We start from the raw sequence: 19,116 nt of genomic DNA, 5'->3' as shown, positions 1-19,116 counted from the left end.
ACGTTCGGCTTCGCTTCAGATACCTTACAAGTTTCTCTTCAAAACAGAGACTGAAAGTGGGGTTACATAAGAGTCTCACTGTTGGTTTTTTTTTTTTTTTCTTTAAATGCTCTTCCTCTTTCAGGACTGTTCGAGGCTACGTTTGCGTGCATGCGCACCAGCCAAAACTAACACCTTGAACTCAGAGTAGCCCGAAATGCCACCCTTTGTATATTTCAAGGAGGCATTTTCTGCACATCGCCGAGCTGTGTGCTTTAAGAACCTGGTTTCCTCAGGAGGAGGGCGGCATAAAATGAAAACAACACAGAAGCCCAAGGGGAGTGCGGCTCCGGTGTTGCCGGCCGCGGATGTGGGGAGACTTGATCCCGCGCCCCAAATCCCTGAAGTAGTTTGGGTCTCCATATTTCTTTCCGCAAAATGATGCTTCAACACCCAGGCCAGGTCTCTGCCTCGGAAGTCAGCGCGTCTGCCATCGTCCCCTGCCTGTCCCCTCCTGGGTCACTGGTGTTCGAGGATTTTGCTAACCTGACACCCTTTGTCAAGGAAGAGCTGAGATTCGCCATCCAGAACAAGCACCTCTGTCACCGGATGTCCTCTGCGCTGGAGTCGGTCACGGTCAGCGGCAGACCCCTCGAGATGGCCGTCACGAAAACCGAGGTGGGCTCCCCGCGTTCTCTCCAGGTCTTTCCGCGCTTTTCCACCGTACACCCCCCAGGCCGGGCGTGCTCCAGGCAGGGGGCTGCTCAGAGTGTGGTGACGGTGTTCATCACGGCGAGGACCCCAGCAGCCAGCCTGGGGAGCCAGGACCAGCCAGCCGTGCTCACAGCCCCGGTGACAGCTTCCGCTCCGAGCGCACCCCTGTCTCCAACACTTGCACGCTTCCCCGTCGGGCGCTCTTCCGTCAGACACCCGGAGAGCTGGTTGCTGGCCGTGCGGCGGTGGCTCAGGACCTCAGAGGGGAGGTCTTTGTGGGCTACTTTGTGGGCCTTTCCCTCGTGGATAAAAGACGGGAGTGTATCAGGCTTACTCATCTGCCATGGCCACTGTCTTTGGTCAAGGGGTAGCAGAACTGGCCAAGAAAGAACTGAGTTTAAAAGGAAGTTGGTTCTGGGTTTTCTCATAGGAGGTTTTGTAGAATCTTTATGATTCTATAAAAGGTCTGGTGGTAATAGTGACTCCGGCATAGGATTGAGCTAAGGCTTCAACGACATGGCGTTTGCTGGGGGTCTCGCTGATGGTCAGCACTCAGTGACTGGCTGCGGGGCTCCCCATGACGCTGCATCCGTAAGCCATCGTTAGAGGCATCGCCTGTGCTCCGTTAATGTCAGGATGTCATCATCGCCTTGTCTGCTACTGGACAGTGCAAGGTGGGCCATGGGACACACACGGAATTTTTAAAAATTCTCTAAATACCTTGAGATGACGGGATGTAATGGGAAGTAGTAGGCTCCCCATAGAAGAAAGAAAAGCATTTTGCAAGGGTATTTGGAGAGTTCTTCAGAGGAAGAAGCAGATGTCCAGTGCAGAGGACAGCCAGTGACAGAATATCTCCTGCTCCGTGGCCGTACCCCTTAAAGCCACCCAGCTCATCCGCTGACTGTGTTTACTGTGTGACCTTCTGATTTTAGCTCAGTGTGACAAGTAGGATCTTCTGCTGGGAAGCGAATGCACCAACTAAATCGTTGAAAATTCGGGTCCCCTTGTTTGCTATAATTCTCACCTGTGAAACCGATGGGCATGCGTGTGTTTGGGCAGCGGACCCGGTTCCGCCAGGTCCCAGTCACCTCTGGGAAGGCGACAAGGGAGAATGAGGTGGTGCATCCTGGAGAGGACACAGGACAGGGAGCCAAAAGTCTGGGCTTACACTCGAGCTTTGTAGCCTGCTGGTTTAGTGACCGTGAACTAGCGATTCCTGGGGCTCCCCGAATGCACTGCTGCTGGTCCCTCTGTGCCTCGTTTCCATGTAAGGACAGTCAGGAGATTGAACCGAAGGGTTCTTTAAGGCCTTTTCTATCTCTGACAGTGTATGATTCTGAGATCTGCTCTACTTTCAAATACTTCCTCATATGAGAAAACCCTGAGTCCTCTCACCTACCCAAAAACACCTGTAGGGTTGTGTAGAGAGCACCACCATTGCTGAGTTGTTGATGAGGAACAGTGAGGTTAATATGATAGTAACTAAGGCTTACGTAGCGCTGACTATAAGCTAAGCACTGTGCAAAGCATTTGACTTTTATATATATATTCCTGCCAACACCATTAGATTGATAAGATTATTGATCGTGTTTTACAAGTGAGGGAAACTGGGGCTCAGAGGAGGATGGTAAGTTGCCCAAGGTCGCACAGCTGGTAAGTGGTGAAGCTGGGATTCAGAGCCAGTTTAGTTTAAACTCAGATGTCTGCCTGTGTGGTCCTGGGGTCCGGGATGTAAAAGATAAAACTGGCCCTTGCCCTGCTTTCCCCTCGGGCTTTGTTTCTCTAAATCGTGAGGCCTTCCGTCTCCGTGCGAGCTAAGTCAGTGTTGTCAAAGCCAAAGGACTAGTAATAAGACGGATCTGAGGTGACTACGGTGCCCCAGGATTTCTCTGATTGCAGGTGTGGCTCCCTGGGGAGCCCTTTCCTGCCGTCCAGGGCAGCGACAGGCGGCACAACAAGGTCTGACGTGAGCAGCCTAGACCATCACCCACTCAAGCCCACCGTGAGTACTTCATCCCCGGCGGTCTCCAGCTTCTCAGCCAAGCCCCGCAGCTGAACTTTGTGGGTTCCCCATCAGTCAGGATCAGAGCCAACCTCCGGAGAGGACCAGATCCTAAAGCAGGACAGGGTCTTGTTCTCCGAGGACCCCCACGGCTGCCTCAGGGTGGGGCGCAGAGGAAGAGGTCGGTCGGTCTTGGCTGGCTGAGTCACTGGTTGGATCCTGGTCCCCGCCCACAGGGGGCACCAAGCCCCAGGCCCATAATGCCACTTTGTTTGGGGAATGTGCTTGGGTTCCTCTTTTCCGGGAGCTTGAGGGGCTTCTCTGGAATTCATGAAGGAGGTGCTTTCATGCTCTGAGTGAAGACAGAGGTGAATGGGGTGCCCTGGGTCTCAAATCAAAGAAGAGGCAGGAGAGAAAAGGTGGCCGGCTAGCCGATGTTCCTGACGTCATTCCTAGATCCAGGGGAAAAGAAATGAAACAGAATCTGTTTCCTGCTCCAAGGGATTACAGTCGTGACTGATAGTTTTCAATCTGAATATCCCACTCATGTCAGAACCCAGATGTATTTTTTAGATAAGCTGAATTTTAACTGACTAGTATCGTCAATGTAATTTTTTTATACTGTTTTTTTTTTTAATTTTATTTATTTGACAGACAGAGATCACAAGTAGACAGAGAGGCAGGCAGAGAGAAACGGGGAAGCAGGCTCCCCGCTGAGCAGAGAGCCCGATGTGGGGCTGGATCCCAGGACCCTGAGATCATGACCTGAGCCGAAGGCAGAGGCTTTAACCCACGGGGCCACCCAGGCGCCCCAGTATTGTCAACGTAATTTTAACCAGCGGTTCTTCGATTTGCATTCTTCCTTTGCGAGTACGTGTGGAGAGGTTTCATGCAGGAGGCTAGGACTTGACTTCTTCAGCCCTCCTCGCGTGGAGGCTGTCCTGGTTCACCGTTTTTGCTGCGATGAAAGGCGGTGTATTTAAGATGGGTCGCATTTTCTGCCTCCCATGAAGCGTGCGGTCTCTTGAATTTTATAGGTAGCTCCTGAAGAAGATGAAAGGAAAAAGAGGCGTCGGGAAAGAAACAAGATTGCAGCTGCCAAGTGCCACAACAAGAAGGAGGAGAAGACAGAGTGCCTACAGAAAGTGAGTCCTCCCTGCAGCACTGCGGGGGGGTGGGGGGTGGGGGGTGGGGTGGCAGCTGGTGGTTGGTCCTGGGATCGAGCCCCAAGGCCGGCTGTGCGCTGAGCCTGCTTGAGGATTCTCGCTCTCTGCCCCTCCCCCCACTTCCTCTCCCTCTCTCTCTCTCTCTCTCTCTCTCTAATAAACAAGTAAATCTTTAAGAAAGAAACAGAGAGAGAGAGAGTCGACCCAGCCTCACCCCCTCCTCCTGCTCATGCCTGCCCCTCACCAACCTCATGTTGCCATCACAAGGGGAGTCAGAAAGGCCCCTGCCCAGAAGGATGTGTAGCTGGTAGTGAGAAGGCCAGGTGCTGCAGGAGGGGGGACAAAGCTGTTAGCACGTCCAAGGGGATTCTGGGTGTAGAAGAAGCAGGTGTGTGAATTAAAAACCACAGCTTGTCCGCTGCCCAGATTCCCAGCAGGCCTGGCCCGTCCACACACGTCCGGCAGCTTCCAGGCTGCGGGATCTGTCGGCCCAGCCACAGACGCTCCCCTCGCCCGTTTTACCGAGAGAAGGAAGCTGCCAGCTCTCATCGGCTCAGCATGAAAAGCCTTTAATTGATCCCTTCGAACAAGTGATTTCCTTAATCGGCAAGCAGTGGTTACACTCTCTCTTTTTTTTTCTGGGTGCTTGTGTGTTCTCAACTCCCGCCCTTCTCAGCTCATCCCGTGGTCCGAGCTCCCCGCCTCGCTCTGCCGGCTCCCCTTCTGCAGGGAGAAGCGCAGGCAGGAAGAGCATCTCCGGGCAGGTGGGGTGGGCCCTGGCACGGTCCTTCCCGTGCCTGTGTCCCCTCCCCCGAGTGTGGACAGGCCAGGGCAGAGTGTCCGCCAGGGGTCTGCAGGTCCCCAGGGGTTCTGGTGATGGCTTCAGGGAGGCAGGGAAAACGGAGACATTTCGTGTGCTGCCTTGTACGTTTCTTTTGGGGAGATGAACTTCTCACTGACATTAGCGGCTCAGGAAAGAGTAAGCACCACGAGTGTGCATTTCTTCCCAGCGCTCGGGGCCCTCGCGGGTCCAGGAGGGCTGCGCGTGGGCCCTTGGACTGCCACAAAGGAGTTATCTGAGCCATTGGTTCGTTGCCGTGAGAGTCACAACCCGCACTCAACTGTGAGTGGAAACTCGAGGGCGTCTCTGAAGAAGCCTCCAAGTTCAAAGGCTTCCCCAGGATCTGGATTCTTCCAGACCTGATGCCGCTGTCCCAGCTTTGTGGCGACACTGTCCCCGGGGAGCCCACCGCACTCCCTCCCTGAGGGCCGTTCCCAGCCCGATGAACCCTGACGGCGGTGACCTCCAGCGCCCCGAGGCCAGCCTCTCTGTACTGGAACCTTGGCTCCGTCCCCAACACTTCTGTTGCTTATCCCCCAGGAGTCGGAGAAGCTGGAGAGTGCGAACGCCGAACTGAAGGCCCAGATCGAAGAGCTCAAGAACGAGAAGCAGCATCTGATATACATGCTCAACCTTCACCGGCCCACGTGCATTGTCCGGGCTCAGAACGGGCGGACTCCAGAAGATGAGAGAAACCTTTTTATCCAACAGATAAAAGAAGGAACATTGCAAAGCTAAGCCATCGTGGTATGGGGGCAACTGGGGAGTCCTCATTGAAACCTTCTGCATCCCGAACCCTGAAGCCATTGGAGATCTGACTTCCTGTGCCCCTCTCGCATCCCAAGCCGTGAAGAACCGTCGAGGCGGAAGAGCCCTGGGTAACTCGGCTGGGCCTTTCCTCTCTGCACCAGAGTGGACACTGGACTAGGACGAGGGCATCTTTTTGTCTCAATGCCAGGATTTAGGCCTTGACGTGCTGGCTATTCTTGGATGCTGCAGAGGGGCCCCGGTCAGGGTCCTGCCCACCTGCTGCCTGGATTCTACCAAGACCAGGACTCTCACCATTAGGACTCATGCTGAAGAAGTGTCTGGACCTTGGGTGGATGGAGTGGGGCCACGTCCTGCGCTGCCACGGCCACGGCCACGCACAGGGGACACGGAGTGAGAATGGCGTTTAGCAACGCTGTGCAATGGCCAGGGATGTGCTTTCTAGCAAACCTGCTATGGGGCACCGCAATTACTGTGTGCCAGGCACCGCTGTGTCCAAGCTAGGCATTGTGCTCTCCTGGTGTTTGTTGCGCACAACACCGGTGTGATTTTCCTCAGATCTGGTTTCTGAGAGTTTGGGGGGCGATCCCCACAAGGCAGTGTCTTCCAGAATGTTGAGGTGGCCAGAAGAGCTCGTCCACCCCGGGAGAAGAGCCTTCTGCGGCGAGCTGGGCAGCTTCACATCACTGGAGAAAGCCCCCTTTCCCTCGGCACCCAGGCATTGACGCAAAACTCACGGGCCTGACTGCAGGTCCTCTGTCGCAAACTCAGCTCTAATGTCCCAGGAAGAAAGCAGGAAGTCCGACTTCCAAAGGACTAGGACTCTCCACTCGGTGACTTAGGTCAGGAGTTGTTTCTAGGCCAGAAGAGCCAACGAATATTCCATTTTCCTTCTCTCGCGGTTGCCAACCACATTCAGTGGAGACACGTTTGAAGCCGGTGATGCCTAGGCTTTAGCATTGTTGGACGTTAGTGGCATTGTTTGTCATGAGGATGTTTGTAGAAATCTGGCCCAGAGCATTGAGAGCTGTGAGAGGTCATTCACACTGGCCACAGGGCTCTGGCTACTGTCTGTTTAAATTCTGATGTTTCTGTGAAATCCTCAGAGCGTTTAATCCCACTCAATAGTACATTACAATTTTCTGTAAGAGAAAATATTACTTATTTATCCTAGTATTCCTAACCTGTTGATATAATAAATATTGGAACCAAGACATGGTCAATTTAAGTGTCGGGCTGGTTTCTGTTCTTGTTCAATGGGTTTGTGGGTGAACTCGAGTCATTTCCCCACCTCCCACTCCTCCATTGTGGACAGAGGGGCGTTTTGCTTAAAAATTCTCGCAGGAGGGGCGCCTGGGTGGCTCAGTGGGTTAAAGCCTCTGCCTTTGGCTCCGGTCCTGATCGGGATCGAGCCCTGCATCGGGCTCTCTGCTTAGCACGGAGCCTGCTTCCTCCTCTCTCTCTCTCTCTGCCTGCCTCTCTGCCTAATTGTGATCTCTGTCTGTCAAATAAGTAAATAAAATCTTAAAAAAAAAATTCTCCCGGGAGTCATCCTTTGCTCTTTGGGGAGCCCCAGGGTGAAATAATTGACTTTAAATTCTGTTCCTCAGTATGTGACATCTGATGCCCGGTTTCTCACTGACAAGCCCCGGAACACGGCGGCAACCAAGTATATCCCTTCGACCAACTGTTTGGTGTTAGCATAGAGTTTTGAGATAAAATCTGAACTGCCAAATACCACAACTGGGTTCCTCTGCATGTACAGACGCCTAAAGCGTAGACCCGTTGCTCAGCTCAACACCGTACCTTCTGCCGTGGGACATCTCTGAAAGTCGTCACTCGAGTACACCCATTATGTCCAAATACGTGTCTGATTGTTGTATGTGTTTCAAACACAAGGAAAGAATGGAGGAAGACAGGGAGAGAATCATTTAGATGGGATAGGTGTGCTAATTCAAAGAGAGGTACTCCGCCGAGTTTTCTGGAATCTCCAGGAAGGCTGGAACAGAACCAGGCGCCCTTGCTCTTTGCCGGCACACAGAGGTATCCCTAACAGGCTAGAAATAAAAATGGGCTGCTCTGCCACTAACGTCTTCCTTCAGAGAGGGAGGAGCTTCATTCCAGGTTCAGACTCCTGTGCACACGAATGGGAAGCTTGCTCCTCTGAACTCCTGCACGGTTCAAGTTAACCCCTGCGACACCAGTGTCCTGATTCTGCTGCTTCGCTTGCCCATCGGGGACACTTCCCAATCTCTACAGATCCAGTGGGTGATAGCGCCTGTTTGCCCCCACTTTCAGGAGATCATCTAGTTTCTCTAAGGGGTGGGGAGGAATTTCTCGCATTTACCCTCCGGTTGTAGGTGTAGGTGCCACCAATCAGCTCTTACGAAAACTCAAGACCATTTTTTTTTCAGCTGCCACGGACAATGAATTGGAGAGGAAGGAAGTGGGTGGTGGCTATGGCCCCAAAAATGGATCCGAAAAATAACACTGGATATGGTTAGTGGAACTGAAAGCTCCTTTTACCAAGTGCATTAAAAGCAGCTTAATTTTCTGCGGCCAAGTTTGTGTTTTGATACTTGAAGAAAAGAAAATGAATATGTATTTACCATCAAGTTGTCGACGGAGAGGGAAGGTTGGGAGGATCTGGGAGAATTCATTGGATGGGGGCCTCCGCCAGAATCAGACCCCCTGTTTGCCAGGGTCTTTCCACGCGGCTGCCTCCTGCTGGGCTGGTGACGTCACACTGCAGGGCGTGGAGCGTCCACCCTCTCTCCTGACCTCATCCTTGTCCCCTGGCCTTTCCCTGACATCTGGCCTGACACCTCTTTCGGAACCGAGAGTGCTAAACGATTCTGGCCCCAGGGGATTCTGGAATTCAAACTTGCGCTTTCTGCCAAGAGCTAGAATGCTATTTTCCGTCTTTATCCCACTTTCTCCCCATGGGCTTTGAACAAACCCTTGAAACCCAAACCCGTATTAAGCCTTTCGTCTCTTTGCATCCCATACTCTGGTTGTGTTCAGTTTCTCTGTGTTCTCATGGATCTGCCTGAAGCCGGGACTCAGAAGAAGCCAGGTTTGCCCACTGAGCACCTTCTGTGTTCTCATAGTAGCTCTAACCCCAGAAGCTTCTCAGTCTGTCTTCTCAAAAACTGCTCTCAGGAAGGACTCTGCACCGACGCTTGAAGGGTCAGTTGAGGGGGAATGATTACAACAGCTACTATTTATTGAGTTCCACGATACGCTCAACACTTCACGGGCATTATCTCGTTGAATCCTCACAGCAACTCTTACCCCATTTTACAGATGAGGAAATGGAAAGCTGAGTCACACCACTGACCTTTCTAAAGGGTTCCAAGCAGGAATGTATACGGGCATTGTGTGAGGGAGAGAGAAACTACAACATGAAGTTTCCCATCGTACCCATTCTAGAGAGAGTGAAACTCCGTCCGTTCACAGTGCTGTGAGACCATCCCCACGATCTAGTTCCAGAATTTTCATCCCCACAAAGTAAATCCTGTTCCTGTTCATGAAGCAGTCGCTCCCTACACTCCCCTCCCTCCAGCCCCAGTCAACCTCTAATATATCGATGGATTTGCCTCTTCTGGAACATTTCGTCTAAATGAAATCATACAGTATGTGGCCTTTTTGCATCTGGCTTCTTGCACTTAGCATCCTATTTTCAGGATTCATCCCTGTTGGAGCACGTGGCAGTACCTCGTTTCCTTTTACAGCTGAATAGCATCCCACCGTATGGATAGACCACCTTTTATTTGTCCTTTCACCTGTCGATGAACACGTGTGTGCGTTTTAACAGAAAGGCCTTTATTTTCAAGGAATGAATCCCAAATGTCTAGAACGTTCAAGCGCCAGTTTAGAAATCACATACTCTGTGGCTAGCCGTGTGGGAGGGGCAGGAAGGCAGGAAGCACAAGGGTACTTGCTCCCCACAGGTGTTGCTGCTTCCAAAGCACTCCTGTCGCCCCAGGAGGCTGCTTGGCAAGCTCTTGGAATGGCAGATGACATCTCAGCACTCCCCACCCCCAGCCCCGCTTCATTTCACTGGAGGAGAAGGGACCGAAACCTGGGTGGGGGGGTCTTGCGAGAGCATAACCAGGTTTCCACAGATGGGCTGCTTGTGGAAGCATAAGCGAGGGGAGGAACCGAGATGCCCCCCTGTAGAATTTAATTCCCCAGTTCAGCCCAGCCGCCGTCTGAAGTAGTGTCTTAGGTTCTCTCCATAACACGTATACACACAGGGAGTCACGCAACTTCCGACAGGGCCTCAGAAAGGTCTTAAATCAGTCTGGTTTAAAACCTGGGGCTGGCCCGAGCTTTGTGGAGCAAAGTACTATGGTGGTTCCAAACAAGGCTTTAGAATCCGGTAGACCTGCCCGGAAACATGGCCTCTACGACCATGAGTTCTGTGAAGTTAGGCTGATGCTGTCCCCTCACTCTCTTCGGAAAACGGGGCAGTAGGAGCAGTCCCAAACCTGATGGGTTCTCGTGGTCGTATGTGGAGAACACGGCCTGGTGCCTAGGGGAGGCCGTTTTCAATGTCATCGTTAACGGCTGTTAATGGCTGTTAGCAGCCGTGTCTACTGCAGTCTTAGGAAGGAACAGGTTAAGGATCAAGACTGCCAGTTCTGGGTTCCTGGAGAAAGTGAAACCGAGGGCTCTGATGCTTCAGACGATACTATCCCATCCTCTTCGAGTCATTCCTATAGATTTTGTCCAGCTGCTGAATCTCCTGAATTTGGGGGAGGGAAAAAAACTTCCCCACACCAAATTGTTCCATTTGAAGACATTTGTATTTGGATACCCGCCTGGGTCCCTGGCAGGGTGGGCCTGTCCTCTGTGGGGGCAATGGGGCATTTTGGGGGAAGATGATGGCCCTGCCCTGAGGGGGCGTCTGGGGGATGACAACAAAGGGGTACGTGACAGCGACAGGTCACAAAGGGCGGCAGAGTATAAATAGGGCTGCGCGGGGGGTGCAGGCTGAGACAGTGGTTAGTCTCTCACCAGGACTGCAGTTCCCGGCCTATCAGAGCGAGGGACAGAGCTGAGGTGGAGGAGCCACCATCCATCTCCATACCCTTGCAGAGCTTCATCCGAGGTCCAGGCACCCACCAGCATCTCCTTGGTCACCCTCAGAGACCCCACCCTGACCCCTGTCTCTGGGAGGTTCTGACCCAAAGGGGGAGCCTGTGGCCTGTGGCCTGTGGCCTGTGGGTGCGTTTGGGTGGGTTTGGGACCCCTGCCACAGAGCCAGCCGAGTGTCGCAGGAGCAGGGCTGCACGCTCTGCCAACCCAAGGAGGCCGAGGAGGAGAAGCTCCAGGGACCAGCCCCCAGACCAACTCTCACACCTTGCTGGGCCGGCTGTTTGGGATACAGAGAAGTCACCAACATGGAGTCTCTGCCACCGTATCACACAGCCCACAGCGCCTCCGGGGTGAGCATGTTCAACACCGCCATGGGGAAACTGCAGCGACAACTGCGCAAGGGGGAATATGACATCTTCCAGCATGCACCAATTTTTGAAAGTGACTTTATCCAGATCAGCAAAAGGGGGGAAGTCGTGGACGTGCACAACCGAGTCAGAACGGTGACGGTGGCCGTGGCATCCACCAGCCCCACCCTCCCGCTGCCAGATGTGATGCTGCTGGCCCGCCCGCACACCGGCTGTGAAGAGGACTCCCGCCGGGGCCAGGCCACCAAGGGAAAAGGCCGCAAGGCTTCGAGGACCCTGGAGCTCACCAGGCTCCTGCCCTTGAAGCTTGTGCGGATCTCCGTGCACGACCGTGAGAAACAACAGCTGCGCCTCAAGCTGGCCACCGGCCGCTCCTACTACCTGCAGCTGAGCCCCCCTCTGGATGCACGGGAAGACCTCTTCCCCTACTGGGAAAAGCTCATTTACCTCCTGCGGCCGCCCCTGGACAGTTACAGCAGGACCTACGCCGTTCCAGCGGAGGACATGCTGGGCGCGCCCCTGTTGGACGAAGAGGACTGGGGGAACCCAGCAGGGGCAGAGGTCGAAGAAAGCGGGGATCAGGTCAGTGACGAGGTCAGTGTAAGGAGCCTGGACGTGGGCTCGGAGGTGGCCGGGGCCACCTCTGCAGCTTTTGCTGGAGGGGAGGAGACCGTGGCAGTGCCCCCGGCAGGGACAGAGACAGAGCTGGCAGCCGGGGAGGCCCGCATATGCCTGGCGTTCGCCGGGACCGGAGCTGCGGGCAAGCCTGCGGGAGAAGCCGCTCCGGACTGGGCGGAAGGCCAGCTCCTGTCGGAGGCGCCCAGCTCGGCGGGCAGTGGGGAGCCGGCGGGAAGGCCGCCCCGCAAGGACCTGAGGGAGCGGAGGGAGCGGAGGGAGCGGAGGGAGAAGGAGCGAGCCCCCCGCAGTTCCCGCCACCGCAGGGCCGCGGGGAACAAGATCGCCCCGATGGCCTCCAGCCGCTCCTTAGGCGGCCACAGAGCCCCGCGGGAGGGCGAGAAGGACTAGGGCCGCAGCAGCCCCGCGCGCGGCAGGCGCGCCCCCGACCAAGACACCAGCCACGCCCCCATCGCCAAGGAGTCCGGGACCGCCCACAAGTCGGGGCGGAGCCTCTCGGCCGGCAGCTCCGGCGCCGGCACCAAGGGGCTCGGGGTGCGCGGGTTCCTGAAGAACCGGAGACCCAGCCTCGCTGCCTGAAGCGCGGCCTCCCCACGCGGCAGAGTCGCGGACAGTTTGGGGAAGAAGACGGCGGACAGGAGCGGTGTGGAGGCCATCGCCGAGGCGGCGGCGAGCAGCCATGGCTTGGAGAGAGCGGGAATGGGACGTCTGCGGTCTTGCAGACAGTGAACTTCGAAGCCCATTAGTCGGACCCAGAGATTTCGGCAGCTGGGGACGTATCCCCGGAGACCCCACTCTACGTTCCTCACTATTTTTTTTTTAAATAAAAAATTACACTCTGAGAATGGCATGCTGCCTTCTGTTTGAATTTCTAGGTCCTGCAGCCCAGTAGTGACCTCACAGTGTCACAAACCCACCAGCATGCCCACTGTAGGTGCCGCAAACACGAGGGCTGCCGGGCTCTACAGGGAGTCGGCAGCAGGGGCCACGACCGAGGCGGTGGCCGCCGGCCGCGGCAGTGCCCCCGCTGGGACAGCAGCAGAGTTCGCAGCGGGGGTCGCAGCAGGCACCACAGCAGGCGCTTTGAGCGGGGCGGTCCCCAGGTCTGGGACCCCGGGGGGTCGGGGCAGCCAGCAAGCATCCAGGAGGAGGCAGAGCCAACCTCGCCATTGCGGGCACTGCCAACATGTCCCCCAGGAGCCTGAACCTGCCCTTAGCAGGTGCCGCAAACACCCCAGGGTTTCCTTCCGACTAGTCCAAGGGGCTCGAGGAGGCCGGCATAGGCCCGTGTTTGAGGAAGAGGACGGGAGGAACCCAGCAGGGGCCGATTTCCAAGGAAAAGGGATCAGAACGAGGTCAGTGTCAGGAGCTTCCGCGTGGGCTCTAAGGTGTTGGAGGAAGAAGACGGGAGGAACCCAGCAGGGGCAGGATTCAAAGGAAGAGGGGATGAGGACCACGTCAGTGTCAGGAGCCTCCACGTGGGCTCTGAGGCCTTGGAGGAAGAGGACTGGAGGAACCCAGCAGGGGCAGGGTTCAAAGGAAGAGGGCATCAGGGCCAGGTCAGTGTCAGGAGCCTCCACGTGGGCTCTGAGGTGGCCGGGGCCACCTCTGCAGCTTTTGCTGGCGTTGAGGAGACCGCGGCAGTGTCCCCGGCAGGGACAGCAGCAGAGTTCCCAGCGGGGGTCGCAGCAGGCACCACAGCAGGCGCTTTGAGCGGGGCGGTCCCAGGTCTGGGACCCCCGAACTAAGCGGGCCATAGCCGGGGCAGCCAGCAAGCATCCAGGAGGAGGCAGAGCCAACCTCGACATTGCGGGCACTGCCAACATGTCCCCCAGGAGCCTGAACATGGCCTTGGCAGGTGGCGCAAACACCGGTGATTTACTTCCGACTCGACCAATGGTCTCGACCAGATAATTGTAATTTTTTATTTCAACTGCAGTTGAAATAAAAGATTGCAATCTGAGAATGGCATGCTGCATTCTGTTTGAATTTCTAGGTCCTGCAGCCCAGTAGTGACCTCAGAGCGCGGCTGCCACCTGAGACCCAAGGGTCCAGTCGAGGACCGCCCACACCTCACACCCGTGCTCAGAGCCAAAGCATCCTGCCTCAAGGCCCGTCTGGCTTGTTTCTCTGGGCCACAGCTGAAAGTCAAACTATGGCCCGGAAAGCTCCACCTCCCCCATTTCTCTAGTTTAATCAATGTTCCTAACCCCTGAAGGTCCATAGACAAAGAACAGGGACAAAGAACGAACGGGGGGACTCCCCATCTCTGCAGGCTATTTTCAGTGGAGGGAAGAGGGGAGCAGCAGCCTCTGCTGGCAATATTCTCAGCTAGACCGGGAACCCCGTCTATACCCCGGGTATATACCAAGGAAAGAACTTGCTAAGGCAGTGAGAACGTTTATAGCAAAAAGTAGCAAAACACCGCAAGCGGCCCAAATTCCCATCAACACAACTGACAATAGAGTCGGATGTGAAAGAGATAAAACAGGCAACAGGGCGCAGCGGCATACCCCGGCCTACGATAAAAACCTATTCTGTGGCTGTCACCTATCCCATCTATAGACTAGTTCAAAAACAAGATCGGAAGTGCATGTGGTAAATAAGTTAAATTAAAACTAAAATTTTAAAAGTACATGTGGGACAAAAACAAGGGACCAGCACACACAAAATTCAGGACAGTGTGATCAAACAAGACCGGATCATGAGGCGAAGACCGGGCTTTCAGTGCTGTTGGAAACGTTCTGTTCGGCAATCAGACCTCTGCAGTCTGAACGGTCCGAGAAATGCCGGGGCAGTTATGATGAAATTACTGCTCCAGACATACCAATGCCTTCCCTTACGTTTTCACTCTTATGTACGCCCAAAAGTGTGTGTCTTATGTCTGCAAGGTCTGGTCTCTTTAAATTGGGTTCTGGGTTCTTGGAATAATTTACCTACGGTAAATGTAATCTCTATTTTACAGACAGGAGCACCGAGGCGCAAGAAAGTGAACTAGTTCCTATGGCACGGTGGGACCTTTGCAGAACAGTGACCCACTCCTTTAGGCAAAGCATTTCCACCACTGTGTTCCAAAACTCTGCACCAAATGTACTAGATTAAGGGGAGGGAGGCATGGGAGCTGGGGGACTCCTGGTAGTGAGCCACTGCGAGCTGGTTTTTGAATTTCAGTGAGTTCACAGCCGTCAGCTGGTCTTATCTCAAGAGTGCCCAGACCACCCTTGAGCGGTATCTGGCTCCCAGACTTCTATCCCCAGCCTCTGTGTGACCTGCACTGCAGCCATAAACAGCCTGGGATTCCAGGGACCAGGCGGCAAACTCCCTACAATCCATTCCTCCCACCGCCACCAATTTAAACTTTGGTACGGAGAAACAATTGAAAGGGGTTTCTCCTTACCAAGTCTCCCCTTCGGAGTTCAGAACACAAATCCTTAAACTTCACGGGAGGGAGATTATTTGTTAGGTCCCAGCATATGTGCTTGGCCCTTCAGTGGGGGAGGAGAGGAGTCTCTTCTCTTTGTAAAGGGAAGGGTGGTGGCGGCCATGGGGTGGGGGCGCGGATGAGGAAGGAAAGGCGCCAGGGACCCCCACACAGTCACCGTTTCCTCGGGCCAAACAAGGCTCACAACCCCAGAATGGAGAATTATTGGAGTGAGTCAAGTGATTCTTAAAGAATAGAACACGCCAAAGATTAGATACGGTTTGGCCCTGCGAGGAAAACAACCTCAGAATCATTAACCCAGAGCTTCCGAGAAGACTCGTTGCTGCGGGGAGACAGAATTAAGAGTTGACTCGTAACCAGCTCGTCCCCGGACTCAAGGCAGCGACGTCACAAAAAGACCCCATCCCATTCCTTTGACCCTCCGATTTCCACACAGGCAGGTGCAGGTAAACGCGAGTCTGGAATAAAGACGTCTGCATAGCATTTGGCTGCTGAACAGCACTTAGCCCGTTAAAGTTCTTTACAATGATTTAAAGTTCTTCTGATTCTCCCAGGTCTGCGCTTGGCAGATCAGCAAAGGGGAGTTCAGAGCATTTAAAGGACTTGCTCAAGGTGGAGGTGATGGTTCAGAGAGGGGTGAGGCAACACCTTCCATGGATCACCGACTGAGTGCTCGCTCGGCCTCCCGCAGGGAGCTGTGGCGTCTATGGGGAAAACAGGACGGGCTTGAGTACTCATCCCAACTCTAGATGGCAGATACAAGGAGAGGCGTGTGTTCAGGGCACAGGATCCATTCCGAGGAGGGGTTCCTGGGCGTGGGAAGGAGTCTGAGGTCGGGGAAGGGTTCACAGAGGAATCAGCAGCTTTAAGGGTGACTAGGGCTCTGCCAGGCGGAGGAAGTATGGGGAGCTAGGGCACAGCATGGAGAGGTGCCGGTCCCAGAAAAGAATGTGCGCAAAGTACAAAACCTTGAAATAGCACATGTGTTGAGCAATTACAGGCATTTCAGTACTGCTGGTTGGCGCCCCAGGGGAGAAGAGGGATGGGAGGCTGGAGAATCGGGCAGCTGGATCTTCGGGCACCTGGGGTGCTGTGTGAATGTCTGGGCCTTGGGGAGCCATTGAAAGCCAGGGTGGACAGCTGGCGGCCAGGGGGCTGTCTGGAGACGGGCGATCCTCCAGGAAGCCAGGATTGTATTAATCCTGGCCAGAGATGAAGAAACCTAATCCTGGGTGGCATTGGGGAAACAGAAGGGGGCAGAGTCAGGAGGTGTTGAAAAGACGGCACAGGACGATTCTCCATCCCACATCCTGGACGGACGGGGAGCTCATGGCCTAGGTTCAGCACTCATCTAAAGGAGGCAGAACAGACCACAGGGGAAGTGCCCTTCCCCGAGGTGACTGTTGGTGTCCAGGGGATAGCAAGAAGAGAGGCTCCTGGAAGCAAGGAGGAATGTCTTAAGATATAAAACTGCTTCTAGGTGGCTAAGGGGTAAAACATCAGTGTAAGGCAGCCAAAGGGAACTGGACAGGAGACGAGAGCTCCTGGAGCTGTTCCTCGTGTATCTGGGCGAGATGGATTCACACAAACCCTCCTCCACTGTACAGGTAAGAGTCGCCCAGTAGAGCCCCTTGTGGCCACATCCTGGTACTACGGGCTATTGCTTGAATGATGGGAGCCAGGACTGAGGCTAAGGGGCAGTCACCCCTTCCCTTTGTCACACCAGAATTAGCCTAATGCCAATCCCAGACTTGGGAGCTGGGGGGTGGGGGGCGGGCGGCAGCGGGGAGTGCGTAATGTCTCTCATCCGGGCTGCATGGCTCCCAGGGCAGGGGAATGGCAGAGTGTGGAGTGGCCACAAGACGGGTACCCTAGGAACGTGGGGGTTCCAACTCAAGGGGATAATGAGTGACCGTCCAGAATAGGGATAGCGTGGAATTAGTGTCACGGTCTCTCTGCGGCCTAGAAGTCATTCGAGAAACAATCGTGGAGCACCTGCTATGGGCAAGATAATTCATGTATGCACACCCATACCAGTAACGCAAATCAAAGTGCGGTGGTGGCCTTGGGGAGTGTATAGAAAGAGGCATCACAGAGAAGGGAAGGTCTGAGCAGAGAGATGATGGAGAAAGAGGAGGCGCTGGGAGCTTGGGGGTCTTGGGCGCTGTTTCTAGATGACAGACAAGAACAGCACGCCCAGGATATCATGTGTTTAGGGGGTAGGGTGGGGGAGGGTAGTGGGAAGGGGGTGAGGGTGTGTTGGGAAATGAGGCTGGAAGCAGAAGTGAGACCACGGCATAAAGGAGAGGCCAGGAATGCTACCTAAACCCCTGGATCCCAGGATCTTCGTTCCTGCAAATGGGACCTGTAATCCAGAAATGAAGGGCACCTAGAGCTGGGTTTTCCTGGAGCAGAAGAGCAGGAGAACTTAAAATGTGTTATGGAGGTTCATGTTTTCCCACGCTCTGTAAGTGGGTGTTTTCCCACAAGTGTGCTGAGGAAATGATACCACTCCTCTTGAGGGCACCCGGAAGACCCAGCCAGTTGGCTTTGGCTGCCAGGAGCCCCATGTGATACCCCAGTATGCCATTCCAGTGTTGCCGTTTTCTACATGTGCCGTGACCTGCAGAAGTTTGGAAGAGATCTTTCTAGCAATGCGCTTGCGTGCACACAATACAGTTGGCAGCAAGGAGCCTCCGAGAAGCACCTTCCTTGGGGGGCTGCCCTCTTTCCCCCAGTTTCGGTTGCTGCTGACCACGTCGCCCCTGTTTCTTTCTCCCTCGGACATAGTCATAGCCCCAGCACCTTGCCGTACACAATTTACGTGAGATTAAAGAAGGAGAAATTAAAAGTCTCCTTTTTATTGAATTGAATTTAATTTTAAAAATGAATTAAATTTAAAGATTTTCATAATTAAGTTAAATCAATTGATTTCAATTCATTAAATTAATTAATTTAAAAGTTTTTCACAAAACGTTTTAGAAAGTTAAATTGGTTATTTAAAGAGCTATCCTTTGCTTCGAGAGCATGCCCTTCCTCCTGTTTTTAACATTTGAGTTTGGGATATAACATACATACCGGAAGCACCCCTCGTGTTCTCTACCACCCGGGGAACCACTATCCTAACCTCTGACATCGGAGACTCATTTTACTTCTTTTTCCACTTTAGGTAAATGGAATCACATTGTATGTATTCTTTGACTCTGGTTTCTTTCCCTCAACATCATAGTCATGGGATTTGTCCATGATTTTTGTGGCCGTTATTCCTTCTCCCAGCTCTATTTCATTACAGACATAGACGACAATTTATTGATTCATTCAGCCATTGGTGGGTGTTCGAGTTACTTCCAGTTTGGGGCTAATAAGAATAGTGCTGCTATGAACGTGGATACGCAGATCTTTGGGTAAAAATATACATACATTTCCGTCAGACATATACTTAGAAATGGAATCGAATAGACACATATGTTCAGTCCTAGATGCTCATTCCACGGTGACTGTGCCATTACGCGCTCCCACCAGGAATGTGGTCCTCGACTGGACCCTTGGGTCTCAGGTGGCAGCCCCGCTCTGAGGTCACTACTGGGCTGCAGGACCTAGAAATTCAAACAGAATGCAGCATGCCATTCTCAGATTGCAATCTTTTATTTCAACTGCAGTTGAAATAAAAAATTACAATTATCTGGTCGAGACCATTGGTCGAGTCGGAAGTAAATCAGCGGTGTTTGCGCCACCTGCCAAGGCCACGTTCAGGCTCCTGGGGGACATGTTGGCAGTGCCCGCAATGGCGAGGTTGGCTCTGCCTCCTCCTGGATGCTTGCTGGCTGCCCCGGCTATGGCCCGCTTAGTTCGGGGGTCCCAGACCTGGGACCGCCCCGCTCAAAGCGCCTGCTGTGGTGCCTGCTGCGACCCCCGCTGGGAACTCTGCTGCTGTCCCTGCCGGGGACACTGCCGCGGTCTCCTCAACGCCAGCAAAAGCTGCAGAGGTGGCCCCGGCCACCTCAGAGCCCACGTGGAGGCTCCTGACACTGACCTGGCCCTGATGCCCTCTTCCTTTGAATCCTGCCCCTGCTGGGTTCCTCCAGTCCGCTTCC

At 54.1% G+C, this 19,116-nt stretch overlaps 1 protein-coding gene across 1 annotated transcript; it reads left to right on the top strand.

Moving 5' to 3' along the window:
* Positions 1–417: 417 nt before the first annotated feature.
* Positions 418–7,092, top strand: LOC308355884 (cyclic AMP-dependent transcription factor ATF-3-like; the record flags this gene model as incomplete). Its single annotated transcript, XM_080824450.1, has 3 exons — positions 418–657; positions 3,736–3,843; positions 5,246–7,092. The coding sequence occupies 3 exons, from the start codon at positions 418–420 to the stop codon at positions 5,441–5,443; spliced, it is 546 nt and encodes a 181-aa protein (XP_080680576.1). The 3' UTR covers positions 5,444–7,092.
* Positions 7,093–19,116: the final 12,024 nt, after the last annotated feature.

Source organism: Martes martes, assembly GCF_963455335.1.
Source record: "Martes martes genome assembly, chromosome: 15".
NCBI classification, from domain to species: Eukaryota; Metazoa; Chordata; class Mammalia; order Carnivora; family Mustelidae; genus Martes; species Martes martes.
Note: the sequence above shows the minus strand (reverse complement) of the source record. Positions and strands in the feature narration are given on the sequence as shown.